The 18838-nt window shown below is 39.6% G+C and overlaps 2 protein-coding genes across 8 annotated transcripts in view; one reads left to right on the top strand and one right to left on the bottom strand.

Annotated features, from left to right (window-relative positions):
* Positions 1-18838, bottom strand: part of chst12a (carbohydrate (chondroitin 4) sulfotransferase 12a) — a 458541-nt gene that overhangs the window by 110097 nt on the left and 329606 nt on the right. The window lies entirely within an intron of this gene.
* The window catches only part of ttyh3a (tweety family member 3a), a 120248-nt gene that overhangs the window by 31427 nt on the left and 69983 nt on the right, over positions 1-18838 (top strand). For all 6 annotated transcript variants that reach the window (XM_049475511.1, XM_049475510.1, XM_049475512.1 and 3 more), the window contains exon 3: positions 745-914. In XM_049475511.1, the coding sequence (XP_049331468.1) occupies positions 745-914 (170 nt within the window). The remainder of the gene's footprint in view (positions 1-744; positions 915-18838) is intronic.

Here is an 18838-nt window from a genome sequence, read left to right as displayed (position 1 = left end):
AAATTCTACTTTTAATAGTCACAGAGTTCTCTGTGTTTCAGTGTCTTTTTCTAGTTATTATGATGAAAATTTAAATGTGCAGTAACTCCATCTGTTCCAGCACTGCTCTACTACAGACAAAGGCTTTGTAAATTGACATGTTTGTAAATCCTTTTCAAAATCTCAGCTTATTTCCATTTTTGTTTTTTTACGAGATACTTTTACAGTAAAATCTTTTTTTTATTATTTATTTATTTTTTTACAAAACTAACTTTAATTTTTTTTTTTTGTTTTTAGTTCTTTTTCTTTCTTAAAGGCCCTGCACAACATTTGTACACGGGGTGTTTGTACCATTTTCGGTTGTTATTGACTGGACCTAATAAGCTTTAATAACAAAAATAAAATGGGGAAAAATTGGGGTTTTATTAGACTTTTGACCGGTAGTATATAAATATGTGGAAGAGTTAATTTATATATTAAATTAAGAGATTAAATATGTAAGTGACAGTAATATACACTTATGTGTATGTGTACTGTATGTAGAGATTCTACTCCAGACACTTTATATTTACTTCCAACAGTGTAAGATCCAACCAAACCTGTTCGATCACTGAATGAAATCAGTACTTCCTGGGGCTTTATCAATCATACTACTGGTTAAGATCAGCTCTGCATGCATTTATTCAGCTTATTCTTTCAACACATCAACTGACGAACTGTTTAAATTCATACCTTACTGACCCAAACTGTCTTGTTGTTCTGCAGTCTATTCTGCTTCTGGGTGGTGTGGCTCTGGCCTGTCTGGCGCTGGACCTCCTCTTCCTCCTCTTCTACTCCTTCTGGCTCTGCTGCCGTCGCAAAAAGAGTGAAGAACAGCCCAATGCAGACTGCTGCTGCACTGCCTGGTGCGTCATCATCGCCACCCTCGTCTGCAGGTGAGTCCTCAAAGTCCTTAGAGTACACAACACTTCCTCGTTAGTCCCAATTTTGCAGAATAAGGTGATTATGGTCGTCATTCATATGTTTGAGAGACTAGTTTTGTAAGTACCGTATTTTTCAGACTATAAGGCGCACTTAAAATTGTTTAATTTTCCCAAAAATCAACATTATGCCTTATAAACTGGTGCAACTTATCTATGAATTCTACCAGTCAGGTATTAAGGAGCAGTAAAACCACTCCACTGAAAGACAGCATTATAAGGTTAAGTTTTTAGTGAAGTTTCTCCAGCACTAAGGCTGGAGCAGTATTAGCATTAGGCACAAACTGCAGCACTATAGTTTTCGCCGTTCAGAGGTGAATATATAAGACTGTAGTCTGCATGTTTGCCTTGTTAAAACAAGCTACGTGGTAGGAACCATTAGCTGATAGCACCCTGGCTTACCGAATCACTTAGGGTAGTTCAGCGTAGCGCTATCAGGTGGTATTTACTAGCACTACGCACTGCTGCTAACCACAATGTTGAAAATATTGAAAATCTAAGCTTACTGTAAATAAACGGAATTGCTTTACTCACCCAAATAAACCTTTTTTTTGGATAAATCTGTGTAGATTAACATCCAGCACTTGTTTGACATGAAAGAAAAGGCTTTTTTTTTTTTTCTTCCAAGAATCAGTTTCATCTACTTAGGCACTGAATTAGATGGTAAACATGGTGACATCCTTGTTCCTTACTATAGTTGCGTAAAATGCATCTTATGTATGAAAATAGACGTTCGTTGATGGTGCACCTTATGAAACAGTGCGCCTTGTAGTCTGTAAAATACAGTACGTATGATTACCATGATGAGGCATAAATGGAATTCAGATATTAAGACAAGAATGCACCAAATGTATTTTTTTTTAAATATTGGAATACAAGAAAAGGTATAGCAACAAAAAGTGATCTGAGGAGAAACACTGAAACAGATTTTATAGGGCCCTAATTTTTTTATTTCTTGTGGGCTACAGTACTTAACATAGCCTAGTGAGCTATTAGGCGTAAGTAGTGTCAATTAAGGGTCATATTTTACACAGTTGCATCTCTGTGAGTACTGGAGGTTTTGCTAACAACTGTAGAGTAATGGACTGTGCCCAGAGCTGAGAGTTTTATTACTGTTAAACCTGCAGAAACTATTCATTAAAACATTTTATTTATGTTAAAGCCCTACTCTGAACAGCCAGCTGAAAGAGAGGGATATGGTACAAGCTATTTCTGAGGGATTGTTTAATTTTAACATCTGTTTCGCTGTTTTATGACACAGTTGTGGTTGGAAGTTTACATTCTCTCATCGTAGACATGAATAGCATGGCAATATTTGACTTTCTGCGATTTATTTGAGTTGCTTGGTGAATGAATTGCAACATGTCCTTAATAGAAAAGTTTTAATTTTAGGAGGTTTCATAAAAAACGAAACATGGTTAGAAATATACATACTCCACACAACTAGTAATTGTTTAAATGTCCTTAATAAAGTTGCAGCTCTACCACCCCTTGATCAAACTTAACTTTGGGAGGGTTTGGGAAGGTCATTTAAAAATCTTTATGCTTTTCTCATTCAGTGTTCTTATTTATTTTTCTCTACATTGTAAATGAATGCAGACTATGAAGGAACACTTAAGGGATTGTTTAGTAAACTTAAATGTATCTCTTGTCTGAGAAGCTGTTAACTTGTGGTTTCTGAGGCTGGTAACTGATAAACTTATCCTATACAAAAAAGGTATGTTTTGCTCTTCCTTTCCTGGGGCTGTCCTGATGAGAGCCAGTTTCATCCTAATGTTTTTAGTGGTCTTTGAAATTGCACTTGAGGATACTTTCAAAGTTCTTAAAATGTTACAGATTGACTGACTTTCATTTCTTAAATATTTTTTCTTTACTTAGTTAAGTATTTCTTGCCGTAATCTGGATTAGAACATTACTCAAATATTCACTATTCACTGTTTACCTGTAACTCTACCTCTTCACTACTTTACAACTGATGCTCTCAACATATTAAGAGACAAGAAATTCAAGTAATTAACTCTTGATGAGTTCAGCACAGCTGTTAACTGAAAGCCTGAATTCCAGGTGACTCTACCTGACAAAGCTGACTGAGAAAATCCAGCCAAGATGTGCAAAGCTGTCATCTAAGCAAGAGGTGCTACTGTCTGGTATCTGAAATCAGCAGATTGTACTGAACAGTGATTGGAGATCGTATTCGGCTTTTACCTCACTGATCAGTTCATCTTTAATTCTGACATAATCAGTGCTTTCATATTTGGGAATTGGTTTAGATTAAGAGTACAGTGGAATTTATCGTTATATAAGCAGATCTGTTATCAATCCTGCACTTTATGGAACACATCACAAATCTGACAGAACTCATTTAAATTAAGTAAAAAATTATTAGGAAGAAATTGGTGACTAAGGAACACTCAGGAACACTATAGGAACACTCAGTAATGCCATAGAGAAGTCATTAAAATAAGTAGCTACATGTTACCTCATGTTTTTTCATTTTAATGAGTATAAATGTAATCCGTGTATCATTCGTTCATTTGATGTTCAATTAAGAATCAAAATTGAAAGTTTTGTTATTGAATATAATACCAAAAACCAAATAACGGCTTGTATTTATAGATTTTATTCTCTTGTAATATAACAACCTTTTCATTTGGGCCACTCTTAAAAAAATAAAAACAGTTCACTTCGAGAATATCATTAAAGCCGTAGTATTTTGAGGGAAATGTAGTTCTAACTGCTTGGGCAGTTTTTAAAGCACATTTTAGGTATTGGAATAAATGATCAAATTGATCCAAATTATATTATGAACTGCCCACATAAATAAACATATTAAAACATTGTTATATTATAATTTTAAGCCTGCTATTTTAATTTTATATTGTGTTACAGATGTATAGCAGCTCTGTATGACCCATGCATAGACTGCTACACATTTAATAATTATTATTATTATTATTTTTTTTTTCAGATTTTGATTCTTAATTGAATATCAATTGATCGAATGATACACGGATTAAATGTGTATAGTGGAATTTAGTTGTCACTCATTTTTGAATGTTTTTGAATCTCTGTTAAAGTCAGTTTTCTCTCCAGCTCTTCATCCAGATGATGTTTTGTGTGTTGCCTCGGTTTGAAGAATAGTGTTCTCACTTATTCCTCCATTCTGGCCCTCTTATCCACTCCTCCTTCTCTGCAGATGACAAAGCCTGTTCAGCCCACTGGGGCATAAAAGAAGGTGGAAGTGCATTGTGGGAAGGGCTCGCAGCGTTTTAATTTTCTGGATGGTAATGTGTTGCATCAGGCACCAGCAGGCGTCTGGGCTTTACGGCGGGTGGAAATGGAGAGGTATTTTTAGTGCTAATCCTGAGTGCTTTCGGAGCAGGCGGGTAGGCAGGGCTGCCCATCGCTGAGCAGGGTTACTGCTGCTAGTCTGACAGCTGAGAACCAGCAACTGCAGCCCGCGCTGAAGCAGCTTTAGCGTGGGATGCATAAGATGCAGTACTGCATATTTTTGTGGACTGCCAGCATAATAGGATGCTCTGGAGCAGCTATGCATGAGTCTATAGTCACATTGCCTAATGAGTTGCATTTCTGATCTACATCTAATAATCTATTTTCAGTACCTGACCTCATAATACATCGTTTACCGTCACTTTTCACTCATTATATTAGTTTATTCCCTTTTTTTTCTTCTCTTCTCTCAATATGAGGGCATTTTTACACCTGTAGTTGGTTTCTCTGGTCCGGATCAGTTGAGGAGTTTGTTTATTTAGAGCGTTTTCTCTTTCTGTTTGGTTTGGTTTCACACAGACATAAACCTAAACGCACCAAAATGCGCACCAACCATGCAATCACATTCTCTCCTCTGATTGGTCAGAGCTGTCTGGCGCATGAGCAAGAAAAAAAATATTGTGAGAAGATTCTGTGTTCCAGCGCAAACATCTGCAGTGTGAAGCTGCTTTAATACAGAATGCTTTCAAACACAGTTTTTCAGTGGGACATGCAGCGCAGATGTATAAAACGGATTTCTATGGTTTCTATGATCCGGATCAGTTGATGAGTTTGTGTATTTGGAGCTCTTTCTTCCTCTGTTTGGTTTCACACAAGCATAAACCTAAACGCGCCAAAATGCGCACTAATAAACCACACAAGCGCGTTGTCGCCTCCAATTGTTTAGAGCTGTCTGGCGCATGAGCAAGAAAGTAAATATAAGTGAGAAGATTCTGTGTTCCAGCGCGTGTATCTGTGCAGTGTAAAGCTGCTTTAATACAGAACGCTTTCAAACACAGTTTTTCAATGGGACATGCAGCGCAGATGTAGAAAACGGAGCGCAGACCACAAGCGTAAACAGAATGGAGTATTTTGTGTATAAATTTCACTCAAATGTGCCTTGAGTAGCACTACTGAGGTACATTTATTACTGAAATAGAACTACTTTATGCCAATTTCAGATTCTGCATCAACTCTTACTGACTTGCAACACCCCAGAATTGTAAATACATATTATGCAAGTGATGCAGAGGCAACCTAGTGTTTACAGCTTCATGGTTGAACTGCAGAGCGACAGAGAGACACAAACGCAACAGAATAATTGGTAGCAATGGCATTAGGCCACTGCTCAGGCATTGCCGGACACTCTGCATTGACTTGGCTTAGAAGTATAAACCAACCTTATTTAATTTCATGAATAGAATAGCACTGAATTCAATTCAGGATTAAAATAGCACTGCTGAGGTAAATGTATTGTCATTAATGTCCTACTGTGGTACAGCAGTCTTTTTCCTTCTAGCATATGTAAGTTCAAGTCCTACACTATGGGCTCTTTAACAAAGGTACCATCCATATTGTCCACTCACAACAAAGATGAGGCCTAGACTTGGTTCGCTGCCCATCCTCCACATTCCTCCGTTTCTCTCCGGACAGGGTTTCTCCAGCAGAATGCAGAAAAGCAATCTGGCCAGTCCATTTACAAACACGCAGAACTGAATCAGTAATGCGCTGCTTTGTTGTGCTGATGGTCCGAGCGGAGCGGAGTGTCGGCGGCCCGGCGGTGGGAAAATCGGGGCTCGGGTATTGTCCGGCCAGACATCCTGCCGCAAATAAAGCCTGTTGCTATGGCAACGCCTTTTCTCGCTACTCAGGACGCTTGGCTCTTGCCATTATGCCAGCGGTGTCGGGCTCGTTCACATGGTGGGCCGCACTGAAACGCTTTAATAGGAGTCACAGGCTTGACGCACATTCATATATCCTGGGAAAAAGAAGGGAAGAAGTTAATCAAAAAGCTATTGACCCCATGCTGACTGTTATTAAATTAGCCTCTTCACATTACCACATTACTTCCTGTGATAAAAGATTTAATTGAAAGTACTTCATTTAAAGTGCATTCAGTTGGCTTTTATTGAAATGTGAAAGAGAAGTCACGTGTAATACTACAAGTTTTGCTTGTATAAACCCATATAATAAGTAAGGATGCTTTAAAACTAATATTTAGGCCGAAACCAAAAAATAATAAAATGGAACGTTTGTCCCAAGACTCAATACTGAACACATTTTTACAGGATTTATTATTTTACTGTCTTAACAATGTGCAGTACATTTATATCAGCAGTGCTATTCTGATCATGAAATTTTCTCAGCAGTGCAAGTTTAGTTATACAGTTACCTCAGTAGAGCTATTCTAATTACGAATGAATTTATTATCTCCACTAAAAGACAAAAGTGTGACACATCACTGAAGATGATACTCTGCCATTCTGATTTTGTCATGCTAAAATTAAAACTAATTCATGTGTTTAGGCACTGTGGTCTGCTCCAATATGAACATTTGTTGCCACACGTCGCAAACTTCCAAAAGACCTGGATGCAGGGGGTGTCATGCAATTTCGTAGATCACCCTTATTCTTTGTCACAGCTGCTTTAACAGCTTAGTGTTGCAATAATAAGGTCCTACAACCAGTGACCCTACCTGAACGAACATTTCCGGTGTGCTATTACCACAGGACAATGCTCGTCCACATACAAGACACTGATACAGATACTATGTCATGGCCAGCTACAACCATCCAGAACTGTCGCTGATTTAAGAGTGAGGTGAATGGGATGGATTTTCACAGAACACCATTAGGAACCTCTACAACTCCATTACACAGTTACACAGTACTTCTGTATATTAGTCTATTCAATGCGCCTTTGCAGTTTGTATAGTTCCTCTATATGTTTAGTGGTCATCATGTGTCATCAGTTTTACATCAAAGTGAGTGTCTGAGGCTGTTCCTGTGTGGTGGATGATGGCAGAAGGTCTGCAGAACCCTTTGTACACTGTCCTGCAGCAGTGTGATGGGGTTCAGAAGGAGTTTATGAGTGTTATGGGACAGGACAAACTAGGTCTGCTGTGTGTCTCTCTCTCCGTATGGCTGATTAGCTCAGCTGTCAGGCAGTGCGACAGGTGAGGACTTTACGGTCGCTATGAATTACGCAGGGCTTTCCAGCCACTAAATCATTCGGCTGCAGCAGAGCTCAGGTTTCCTCAGACAAAGCTCTCTCAGAGCCGCGAGGATGAATCGGACAACAGCGGCTCTGTGTTTCTTTCATGTGTCGTTTGCAGAAGCCTAATATTAATCAGAGAGCTTTCAAAGGCCCGATGTTACAGGGGCAGTATGCACACCTTCTTACATTTCCCCAGCTTCTTTGTTGATCTGTTTTGAACTTATAATAGCACCCTAAATTAGAATCTCATTGAAAACTTACTTCATTTCAGTAATTCAGTTTAAAATGTGAAACTCATATATATATATAGATGTATTACAGAGTGATCCACTTTAAGAGTTTATTTCTTTTAGTGTTGATGATTATCGCTTACAGCCAGTGACAACCCAAAAATCAGTGTCACAGAAAATTTAAATACTATATAAGACCAGTTGGTACTTTTGGCAGAGTGTGCAGTGTACCAAGTTCTGCTGGAAAATGAAATCTGTGTCTCTATAAAAGTTGTCAGCAAAGGGAAGTATGAAGTGCTGTAAGATTTTCCAGGACAAAACTGCACTGACTTTAGACTTGATAATGAAACACAGTGGATCAACACCAGCAGATGACATTGCTCTCTAAACAATCACTAACCATCATTACATTTTTCATTTCATTTGAAAATGGTTTGGAGATGGTTTGGTGAAGGTTTGAAGAGCCATGCCATGTCATGCTGTCAATCAGTTCTCCCTTTTGCCCTGCCTCTAAACCCATACATCACCCAGTGCCCCTCCCATTTTTTAGCCTTCTTTAAGTTTGAGCTGAGAATTATGGGGGTTTAGTGCTCCTTTAAACTCTTGTTCTTATTTCTTCCGAAGATCCCCCTACAGGGCAAGAGTTATAAGTAAATATTCACTGTTTCACTGCTGTTCCTCCGGTTCTTACCAGAGAAAGCTGATGGAGTGTTTCTCCAGCAATCGTCAGATGCCTGAGCTGCCCGAGTTGCCCTCACAAGCACATGGCCAAACAGCAAGCATGTCTCAAGTCTTAGCCTAGAATCTCCCATTTCAGAGTACAAAAAGCAAGCTTTCGATGTCCCTTTGATGTAATTGGGTCTTTCAATCCGATGATGATTCCAAGCACACCTCATAATTTACAAAGGCTTAGTTTCAGAAGAAGTCCTGGAAGATTCTGATGTCACAGTTGCCTGACTTGGACCTCATTGAAAGAGACGATTGCAGCACTCAAACCTCAGGATGTTGGTGAACTGGAGGCAACTTATATTTTAAATACAGTTTTACCTGGTCAATCTGTGTGTCTTGGGTATCAGGATCCATCCATATCTACAAACAGCCAGAACCCCTCCCAGTGTAACTTATAATACTCCTTTCGGTACATCAAAAACACCAGTAAAAATTGCTACACAGTAATTGGATTTCAGTCTGATTAATCAGAGATGTAAACTCTGGACAGCAAGCTTTGTGTGACTGATTGACTGACTGAACATAGTCAGAGTGAGCAGCTTGTTTTTAAGCTCTTCTCATTCCTTTTAGGGAAGTGAATATTGATCGTTTTTATAATAACTAATTGAGTGCCTGGCATTGCTCCTGTTGTAACAGTATTGACACGGTGCGGGCGTGATCCTGTAGCTGGGAGGTGAATTGTGTGGTTGTCAGAGCTGTAATGGAGCCTCTTGACTCTGTAAGAATGATGGCACTTTGGGTCTCTCTGAGTTCCCAAGTGAGTAATGACAGCAGAGCCTGCACTTACTGTCATCAAGATAATGTCCTGAAGTGTTAGCTAGAGGTAGTCCGTCTCCCGCTCCTGCTCTCTCTTTTTCGTGGTCTCTCTCTCCCGCTGTCTGACGGGCTGCTGCTGTTGTGTGTGAGAGAGAGTTTATGCATGCAGAGGCATCATCTCTCTTCCTGTGAAATTCTGTCGAAACGCATCTGGCCGTTGAGGAGAAGAGACGTATGCTCCGTGGCGGAGGAGGAATCCGCTGGGAAAAGGGACTTTCCTGTCTTCTTCCTGAACTACACAGTTATCTGCTGCTGTCAGAGTGTTCCTACTAACACAGTCCTGTTTCCAGTTTTTATTAACATTTAAACACTTCAACTACAGCATGATTTGGGTCAGGAAATGGTTCCAAGTTCCATGTCCCACAGAAGCTAAAGAACACTGACTTGTGGGGATATATGTGTAGGGTCACCTGCATCGCTTGTTTGTCTGTTCACACGGACAATTCGAGCCAGGACTGCACGATATATCGTTTAAGCATCGTCATCACAATGTGCGCATGCAAAATAGTCACATCACTAAAGGCATTTAAATTAAACATGTTATGTTGCAATGTTTTGATTCTTGACACAGTAGATAGAAGCAGATACACAGCGCTGTCTCTGTGTCTGTGTAAATAACAGGCTGCTGCTGCCTGAGAAGCGTGATGGGGGGGTGGCAAGAGTAAACACGAGGTAACCGCATGGCCTTCATCCGCATGGTTGGGCACATGCTTGTTGTAAACGCACGTGTTGAAAGCCGTGCACCTCAGTCCAGCACAGCTTTGCACAGATATTTCCAGCTACAGCTGAATTCATGCTTTTAATCCCAGAAAAAGCTCTTATTTACCTTTTTAAAAAGCCATGTATATGCCTGATTAAAGGGTCGATTACTGTTGTTTTGCTATTTTCCTCAGGTTTTGAGTGCTCGGCGCTGACTCGGCTCTTGATCGGTCTGGACGCAAGACAGCGCACAAGTGGGGGCAGGGCTGGTAACGTCATGGGCCCTGCATTGTTTAATATTGCAATATATATTGTCAAAAAAAAAAACATTTGCAGTGTAATTTATTATTATTTTTTTATATTGTGCAGCCCTACCGGGTCACTATCATAAACACTCACGCAGGGTGTACCCACACTAAACACGGTTTGGTTAAATCATGCTGGTGCACGGTTCTGCTCCCTCCCAACTCCCCCGCTGACCTGCACTCACACTGCGTTTCAACAATCCGTGCCTAAACACTCTTACGTCATTACTCACTGCTCAGTGGGCTTGCCAATTTTGTGCCGATTTCAGTACCCCAGCCATGAAAAGCTCCCTCTCTCGGGAGCGCTTACACCATCATCTTGATATAAGCGGAAATCATCAGCTTTAACTTAATTAGAAATACGTGACAAAAGTTTATCTCACTGTTATCTCAGTCACAGTTACATGATCTGGTCAGTACTGGCTTAATGCTGGGCATCTGGCCCAGTCAGCCCTTCCCTAGCAGTGAGCATTTTAATCACCGGCTGCTGTTTCCTCTGTGTGTTTTGACCTGTGTGGGTTTAATATCGCAAAGATACACACACACACACACACACACACATACACACAGAGAGAGAAAGAAACTCACACACCCATAGAAACTCACACAGACGCACTGTCTTGGCTGTGCTTCAAAGCTCTGAATCAAAATTACTTTATCAGGGGATGGATAGGCAGACTCACAAACATTCTTTTATACAGCCCTGCCTCCCGCTCACTGTCTCTGCATTCTTTATCAGGCAGAGAATGGCACCATGCCATCTGATGCCCAGACGGAAGCTCAGTTTATTCCTCTTCTCTTATGAATGAGCCGAGAGCAGATTGATCAGAGTGTGTCTGTTGAACTTCACTAAACCTTTTAAACCTAACCAAGGCCTCCAGAAACCTGCGGTCACCAGCCTTCCCCCTGGAGACCTGCCCTCAGGCAGACCTCTAATCAACCCTGCTGTATCTGCCTGATGGACCTCATTACTGCCGTCAGAAGTCCTTGATTAGCTGAGAGAAGTGTGTTTGGGTTTGGCTTGTTGGAGGTGAAACCCAGCAGGAAGGCAGATGTTCAGGTGGAGGGTTAATGACCACTGTGATAATTAATACTTAGTGAAAAGTAGGCCTGTCACGATAATTACACTATAGAGTTATGACACAATGTATGGACATAACCTCAATATCATCATCCTATTTACCTTGGAAGTTGGTCGTCTGAGCTGGGAGTGACGTCACACCTGAGTTTGCAGAGTTTACCACAACTTTCCCATGTTACTATTGCTAGTTGTACTAGTTATTTTAAACTAATTCACACTACTTCAAAATGTGATACTCATATATTATATAGATGTATTACACACAGAGTGATCTATTTTAAGCATTTGTTTATTTCATTGTTGATGATTATGGCTTACAGCCAATAAAAACCCAAAAATCAGTGTCTCAGAAAATTTAAAATTTATATATAAGACCAATTGGGACTTTTGACAGTGTGGGCAGTGTGCCAAGTCCTGCTGGAAAATGAAATCCACATCTCCATAAAAGTTGTCAGCAGAGGGAAGCATGAAGTGCTGTAAGATTTTTTGGACTTGATAAAACACAGTGGACCGACACCAGCAGATGACATGTCTCTCCAAACCATCACTGATTGGTGGAAACTTCACACTAGACCTCAAGCAGTTTGGACTGTGTGTCTCTCCGCTCTTCCTCCAGACTCTCTGCTCCCTTAAATTCCCAAATGAGAGTTGTCTCATCTGCTGGTTTGTTTTGGTCCACTGTGTTATATCAAGTTTTCCCGGATAATATTACAGCGCTTCATGTTTCCCTCTACTGACAACCTTTGTGGAGATGCAGATTTCATTTTCCAGCAGGACTTGGCACACTGCCCACCCTGCCAAAAGTATCATTTGGTTTTATATAATATTCAAATTTTCTGAGACACTGATTTTTGGGTTTTTATTGGCTGTAAGACATAATCCTCAACAATAAAATAAATAAACGCTTAATAAAGATCACTCTATGTGTAATACATCTATAAAATATGAGTTTCTTATTTGTAACTGAATTACTGGCATAAAGTACTTTTCAATGATATTCTATTTTTCTGAGATGCGCTATTCTCATCATTGCACCAACTAGCAATAAGTCTAAAGCTGGGATGAGGTGTAAAGTCTGCTGGGAGTGTGAAGTATGACATTAAATTGCTGGTCTGGGTTACGGAGAGTGTGATGCATAACCAGGTCTAGACGGTTTACAGTTGTTTACTGCCTCTTGCCACAGCATTACACTTTTAACTTGAGTTTTGGCTGTAAGATTCATAGACTTTGTGGCCTAAGTGGTCACTGCAAATATTGTGTTGCATTATGTTGTGCTAAAGCTGGGATGTGGGTTTAAACTGATTCCCATGTCTGCTGTCAAAATGATTTATCTATATATGGCATGACTAATAGAATGCAGCTGAAAGTGCTCATCTTCACAATGCACATCCTTTTGGTGACAAACGATATATTACATTTCTTACATTTATTATTTTATTTAAATTTAAAGATCCACTATAAAAACTTGCGTCTTGAAAAGAGCAAATGCGATGAATCGCTGGTGATCACAGAATATTGTCGTGATTAATATGATTACAATTTTTAATCGATTGGCCCCACTAATCATATCCCTTATGATGTGATATGCATCGTACTGCTATGTTCTTGCAAATACACAACCCTACTAGATTCACTCTAAGCCTTGAGTATATAACTCAAGATTAACTGTAGTGCTTTTAAACTACTCACCTCCCACCAGATCATTGTACCGTAAATTGTGGTCTGTCTGGATCTAATAATACAGTAGAAATGCAGTTTTGGATGGAGCTGAACATTTGTGTTTTTCTCAGTATGGAATTTGGGCCAGAAGAAGCTTTTCAGATGAATATTTCTGCATGAGAAGCCTGTGTTTTATATGTAAAGTACAGCCTGTAAGTCTTTGGAGATTTGCTGCTGAGGTCAGATATTTCAGTTAAGCCTCCAGTGCAGTCTCAGTGGAAGCTGGAGATAATATAGAACATGTTCTTGTATTTTAGACCTCCAGCAACAGATACAACAGAAACACTTACAATGCTAAGAATACAGTGTTCACCAAAACTATGTCTTTATAAGAATGTTCTGAAATTATTTTCTAGTTATTTCTAGTTTCTGGCCACCAATGCTAGCTTGAGATGGAAAGGCTGATCAGCTTTGTATCGGTATCACTGATCGAATTATATTTTTCTAATTTAGCTGATCCAGTGAGCTGATAAGATAAGAATCAGAGCTATTGGACAAATATTGACCATAGCCTGCACACTGTTTGAATGTCCTGAAGAAGAAAGTCATCGCTGGTGTATTAAGTAACAGATTGCGAACCTGCAAACCAGGGAAACCAGCCGTTGACGAGAGAAACATTGTGAGAGCTGTAACGGTTGTTAGTGACACAGACAGTGGGTCACAGATGTGATGCTTTTAAGTAAAGGATTTGCAACTAAATATTAAGTCTTTTTCACTTTAATTGAATTAATTAAGTTTATCCGTTTCAATACTTTTGCACTTAAGAAAAATTTGTTGGCTCAGAGAAAAGATGTTATCTTCTGAACCATGTATTAGATCCAGATGTAAATACCTGGGAAAAAGCTGAAATTTGGATATTTTAATGTCAAACCCAAATGTTTTCAGCCTACAGCTGAAATAATGGGATTGGCCATACTGTTCCAATACTTTTTAATGGAACTGTATGAGAGCTAATAATAAAAAAAAAAATCCTTTTTTTTTTGTCTTTGAATATTGATACAGTATCGCCAAACAAAACATCACAATACTTTGAAATATCAATATCTTCTTATAGCCCTTTATATTTTATGCTACATAATTAATTTCCTAAAACTAGTTATTAGTATAAGTAATTAACACTAGGGGTGGGCGATATGGCTCTAAAATAATATCACGATATTTCATGGTATTTTCAGGATAACGATACTTTTGGCGATATGACAAAACACTGAATTAGAAAAAAAATATTTCAAATTTTATTATTGCATGCAATATGATATTTCTTTTGCTAAAAACGGCAAAAAAAGTAGTACCCTGATTTGAAAATTAGGAATGAGTGATATGGCACGGTATTTCAGGATCTAATATCGTTCACGATATCTAAATTTTTTGGCGATATTATCACGTACGATATGATATGGCACACCCCTATTTAACACACAGCATTAGTACAAAACCATAAATATCAAGTGTTATAGAGCACATAAGTGAAAAAAGTCTTTTGAGAGGTTCATATGAAAACTCTAATCCATATAAGGTGAACTACATTGGGCACAAGCTAATGGCTTCTTCATACCATGAAGTGCACTTGACTTGACATCAAATAGGGAGTGATTTTGGCTTCAGTTCATAAAGGTGGTGATGGAGTGATGGGACCGTTACCGCAGAATGCCTGAAAATGCCTGAAAATGGTCATGCTTCTGAAAGAGTGAGAGTGAGTCACGCTGTGTGAATTGGAGGTGCTAATTGTGGGCTGGAATCTTGCTTTAAATAAACCTCTCAGACCTAAATAGGAGCAAAAATGGAGGGAAATGCTTGTGTTTGTGTGAGTTGCCAGGTTGGAATGAATTTTCAGTGCAGGGCCAAAAATATGGCTTTGGCTTTGTGAGAGGTTTTCTTAGCTCATGCATTATTTAGGCTAAAGAGAATGAGTGCAGATGTGTTAAGCTGTAGAAAGAGAGAGCTAAGCGGAGTTGACGGAATGGTGCCTGGAAATAACCTATGGATGGAGTTGATTCGAGAGGAAAATGGGTCACGCCATTTTGCAGTCTCTCTGTACTGCATTCTTAATGTTAGATCTTCAGTTAAATAACAAACCACCCGTATCTATTTGCGATCTGTTTCATGTTGTGTTTCAATGTTTTCTGGAGAAAATTAGTCATTTAGCTACTTGTAAAGCTCTTAACCGTGTGAGGAAACTTGTTTTGTTGCTTCTTTTTTTTTGCAGTCTTGATCACGCACTCACTTTCACTAGAATAAAAATTATTTGAAAAAAAAGAAAAATGTTGCATTTCAGTGTTTTGGACTTTATACATAGCCTGCTTTAGGCCTGTTTTATAGTTGTGCCCTTGCATAATTGAAGATTATGGAAATCCATATCCATCGCTAGGCTTGAGAACCCTTACCGCATTTATGCTAATCAGCTCTTTCCTTGACATTGAATCCACTTCAAAGCAGGCGATAGCATCGCTCAGCTGGTCGGCCATAGCAGCTCAATGCGAGGTTCCTGCTGGCCTCTAATAAGCATAAAGGAGCTGTAATAAGTAATCGGTTATGCCCCAGTATGGGGTGGTGGGTGATACTATATATGAACTTGTCAATTTCAGCACATTTCAGACTTTTTTTTTTTGTGTTCCTCTCAGAAACTTCATTAAAGACACTGGGTCATATCCTATGTATAAAGAGGAAAAAAAGGGCTTACACATACTGTTATAGCTGTAGGTAGATAGATAGATTGATAAATTAATTAATTAATAAATAAATAACTGGGTCCTAATATATGCTTGGGCACATTTGAGCAGTTGTAAGTTTAAGTTGTGTCCCATTTTAGGGTTTTGGCAATGGGGTGGCTTCATTGTTCACGATTGTGAATATTCAGCAAGTAATGATGCCCTCCATGAGTCATAGAAACATTTAGTGACAGCACCATTGGCAGACGGCTGTATGCTGCAAGGCTGCATGCACACAGAACATTTTGCTGATTGTGTGAAGACCAGGCATGTTGCATTAGTCAGACCTACTATATTTTCTTTAATTTTGAGCATTGCAATCCGACACTTCCTCCAGGGTGGTGCAATTTTGGCGATTAGTGCATTTATAAATATATTGAGTGTTTTGTAATAGTAGAGCGTATAATTCTAGTATGGGCCCAAATACAGGTCTTCAAATTTTACAAGTTTAACACATTTAACCCCACTAATTCTTGCGCCTATTATCACGCCTTCCATGAGTTGAAGTGGGTGTGTTAAGCCAGGGGGATATAAGGTGCAGGTCTGAGGTGACTCCAGGACCCCACCCAGTGTTGGAAAGCATGTTCTAACTCTACTACTGGTTCTAACTGCTGAAGAGGTTCTGTTTGATATTGCTATTATCTTGTCAGGGCTGTTCCCTGTCGGCTCTTCGCTCGCTATCAGTCCAACAGGAATGCCTTGAGTTGATGGGGATTAAGTGGGTCCACACGTCACGGAACAATGGGCTTGTCGTGTGTGTGTGTGTGTGTGTGTGAGACTGCGGAGTGAACAGGCACTCGTGCTTCCTGGAGGGCCGCTAATATCCTTCCGCTGCACAGTGAGAGGTTAGGGGGTAATCTGCTGGCCTGGCTGCTCTGTGTCAAAACAAAAGCCCTCTTCTCTCAGCTGGAACATCACTGCAGCTCCAGCTCACGGACAGGAAGCCGGAAACACCGGCGCTCATCTGAACATCCACTTGTTTAGCTCATCTCTATTCAGGCCTGCTCATCTGATTCAATAGTTGAAATTAGAGGTGTGAGATCAAGACAGAAAAAGTGTGATATGTGAGGACGCTGCTTTTAGATCTCTTAATTTTGATACAAAACCCAATTAATTTAAGCTAAGGTTTTTAGCACTTGGTTTGGTTGAACTGATTTTCCCCAGGATTAGTAGTTGTTTGGTGAGTGCATTCACATTTGCCTTACTTTGCCTTTCTCTACCTTATTCTGCTTCACTCTACCAAGCTCTGCCTCTACCACCCTCGCTCTACCTCACTCTTTCTCACCCTATCTTAGTGTTCTTTTATCTCACTTTTCCCAAATTGCCTTACCAGGAGTTGATCTGAGTTCTGCCTCCCTGATAGAATTCAATTCCTCTTTGCATACACGCATCACACAGCAATTGAGTGTTATATATCATATTTCTCTCTGAATCCTTTTATTTGTTCATAGTTGCAGTTGCAGTAGGACCTGAAGAATACTAGGTTCTTTATTTAATACTTGCCCTCTAATGGTGATGTTTTGACAGCTCCAATAAAACTGGTGGGAACATGAGCTGGTTCACTAAAAAGCACCAAAGTTCTAATAAGCCTGAACAGAACTGGTTCAAAGAACCAAAGTCCTTTTAGTAGAAAGGGCAATGCAATACTCAACACACATGTACTGTGGACCCAGTGGTGAGAATCACCACATCGGTTTTCCAGTGTCAGTCATTAATGGTGATAAAATAGACATCTTCTTAAGAATGAGCTTTCTGCTGTCATTAGCAGCATGTTGGCGTTTTTTTTTTTTTTTTTTTTTTTGGTATGCTTAATTGGGAAACAGTCTGGAAATGTTCTCCCGTCTGTCTAGACAGACAGCAGTGGATCAGCTTAGTGAGGGTCTGCTGGGCAGTGCTTTGATTAGTGCAGGCTCGTATGGATGGCACAGATCTAGCCCAGTGGGGATGTACACAGCCTGGAGCTCTGCAGCCGTGCAGCCAGCCTCTGCCTAGCCCACGCACCACTCACACAGCAGTGCTCATCTGTGGTGTCCTGAAGACCTGTAGTTACCATCCGATATGTATCTTAGTGTTGAAGTAAATGTGTTAGAGCATAGCAAATGCTAAAATGTGCTCCACAAAGATTATAACAGCTCAGGAACAGGGTTAGGAACCTTTGCTTTGATGTATTTACATGTTGCCATGTACTATAGAGGAGTGAAGAAATGAGGACACCTCATTAAATATACAGTTCTTTGTTGAGAAATTCTCTATATTGCCAAAAGTATTTCCTCACCCATCCAAATCAATGAATTCATGTTTGTAGACACTCCTTCTAATGAAGGGATTCAGCTATTTTAAGTTGCACCCATTGCTGACACAGATGTGCATGTCTATCCAGCACACTCTTATCCAGAATGACTTACAAGTAGTGCTGGACGATATGGCCAAAATTTATATCACAATATATTCCTTAATTTCGGTCGATACGATATAATTTCGATATCAATATAAATACTTTGAAGGCCTCAGAAAAACTGCTAAGAATCCCTGCAATGGAAATCTGTACACTCTGTACACTACTGTCTTTAAAGCCTCCTCTCACAAAAACTTTAGAAATACTTTAGAAATAAAAAATGGTCAGAATAAATCAATGCTGCATGTAGCAAAATAAAAACATGACATCCCTGTCAAACATAAACCTATAACCTATATACATATTACCAATATAAATAACTTTACATTACAACAGAGGTAGAGCTTCTTAATAATAAGCAAACCTATAGGCTTTATCAACTATAAATAATTAGATTAGATATAACATAAACTACAAAATTGTTTCAGCCAGAATAAGGAAGATATTGTGTGTAGTGAAACTGCTTGAGGTGGAGGAACAGATGTATTACCATTGCTAGTCGGCTCCACTCTCCGGAACAATTTGGAGCAAGCTGAAGTCTGAAGTTTATCAGACCTTTGAAAGCCGAACCACTGAATTAGACCTGCTTCCCTCAACTATTTATTCTGTTTAATCACTTGTGGAAGCGTCAGGTGCACTCAGGTGCATTCTGCTAGGGCTAGGGTCGGTTTTGCTTTATCGCGGGTGGATTTTAGGTGCGGACAGGAGAGG

This window comes from Astyanax mexicanus, chromosome 3 (assembly GCF_023375975.1).
Source record: "Astyanax mexicanus isolate ESR-SI-001 chromosome 3, AstMex3_surface, whole genome shotgun sequence".
Classification (NCBI taxonomy): Eukaryota; Metazoa; Chordata; class Actinopteri; order Characiformes; family Acestrorhamphidae; genus Astyanax; species Astyanax mexicanus.
The sequence above is the reverse complement of the archived record's forward strand: the minus strand, read 5'-3'. Positions and strand labels throughout refer to the sequence as shown.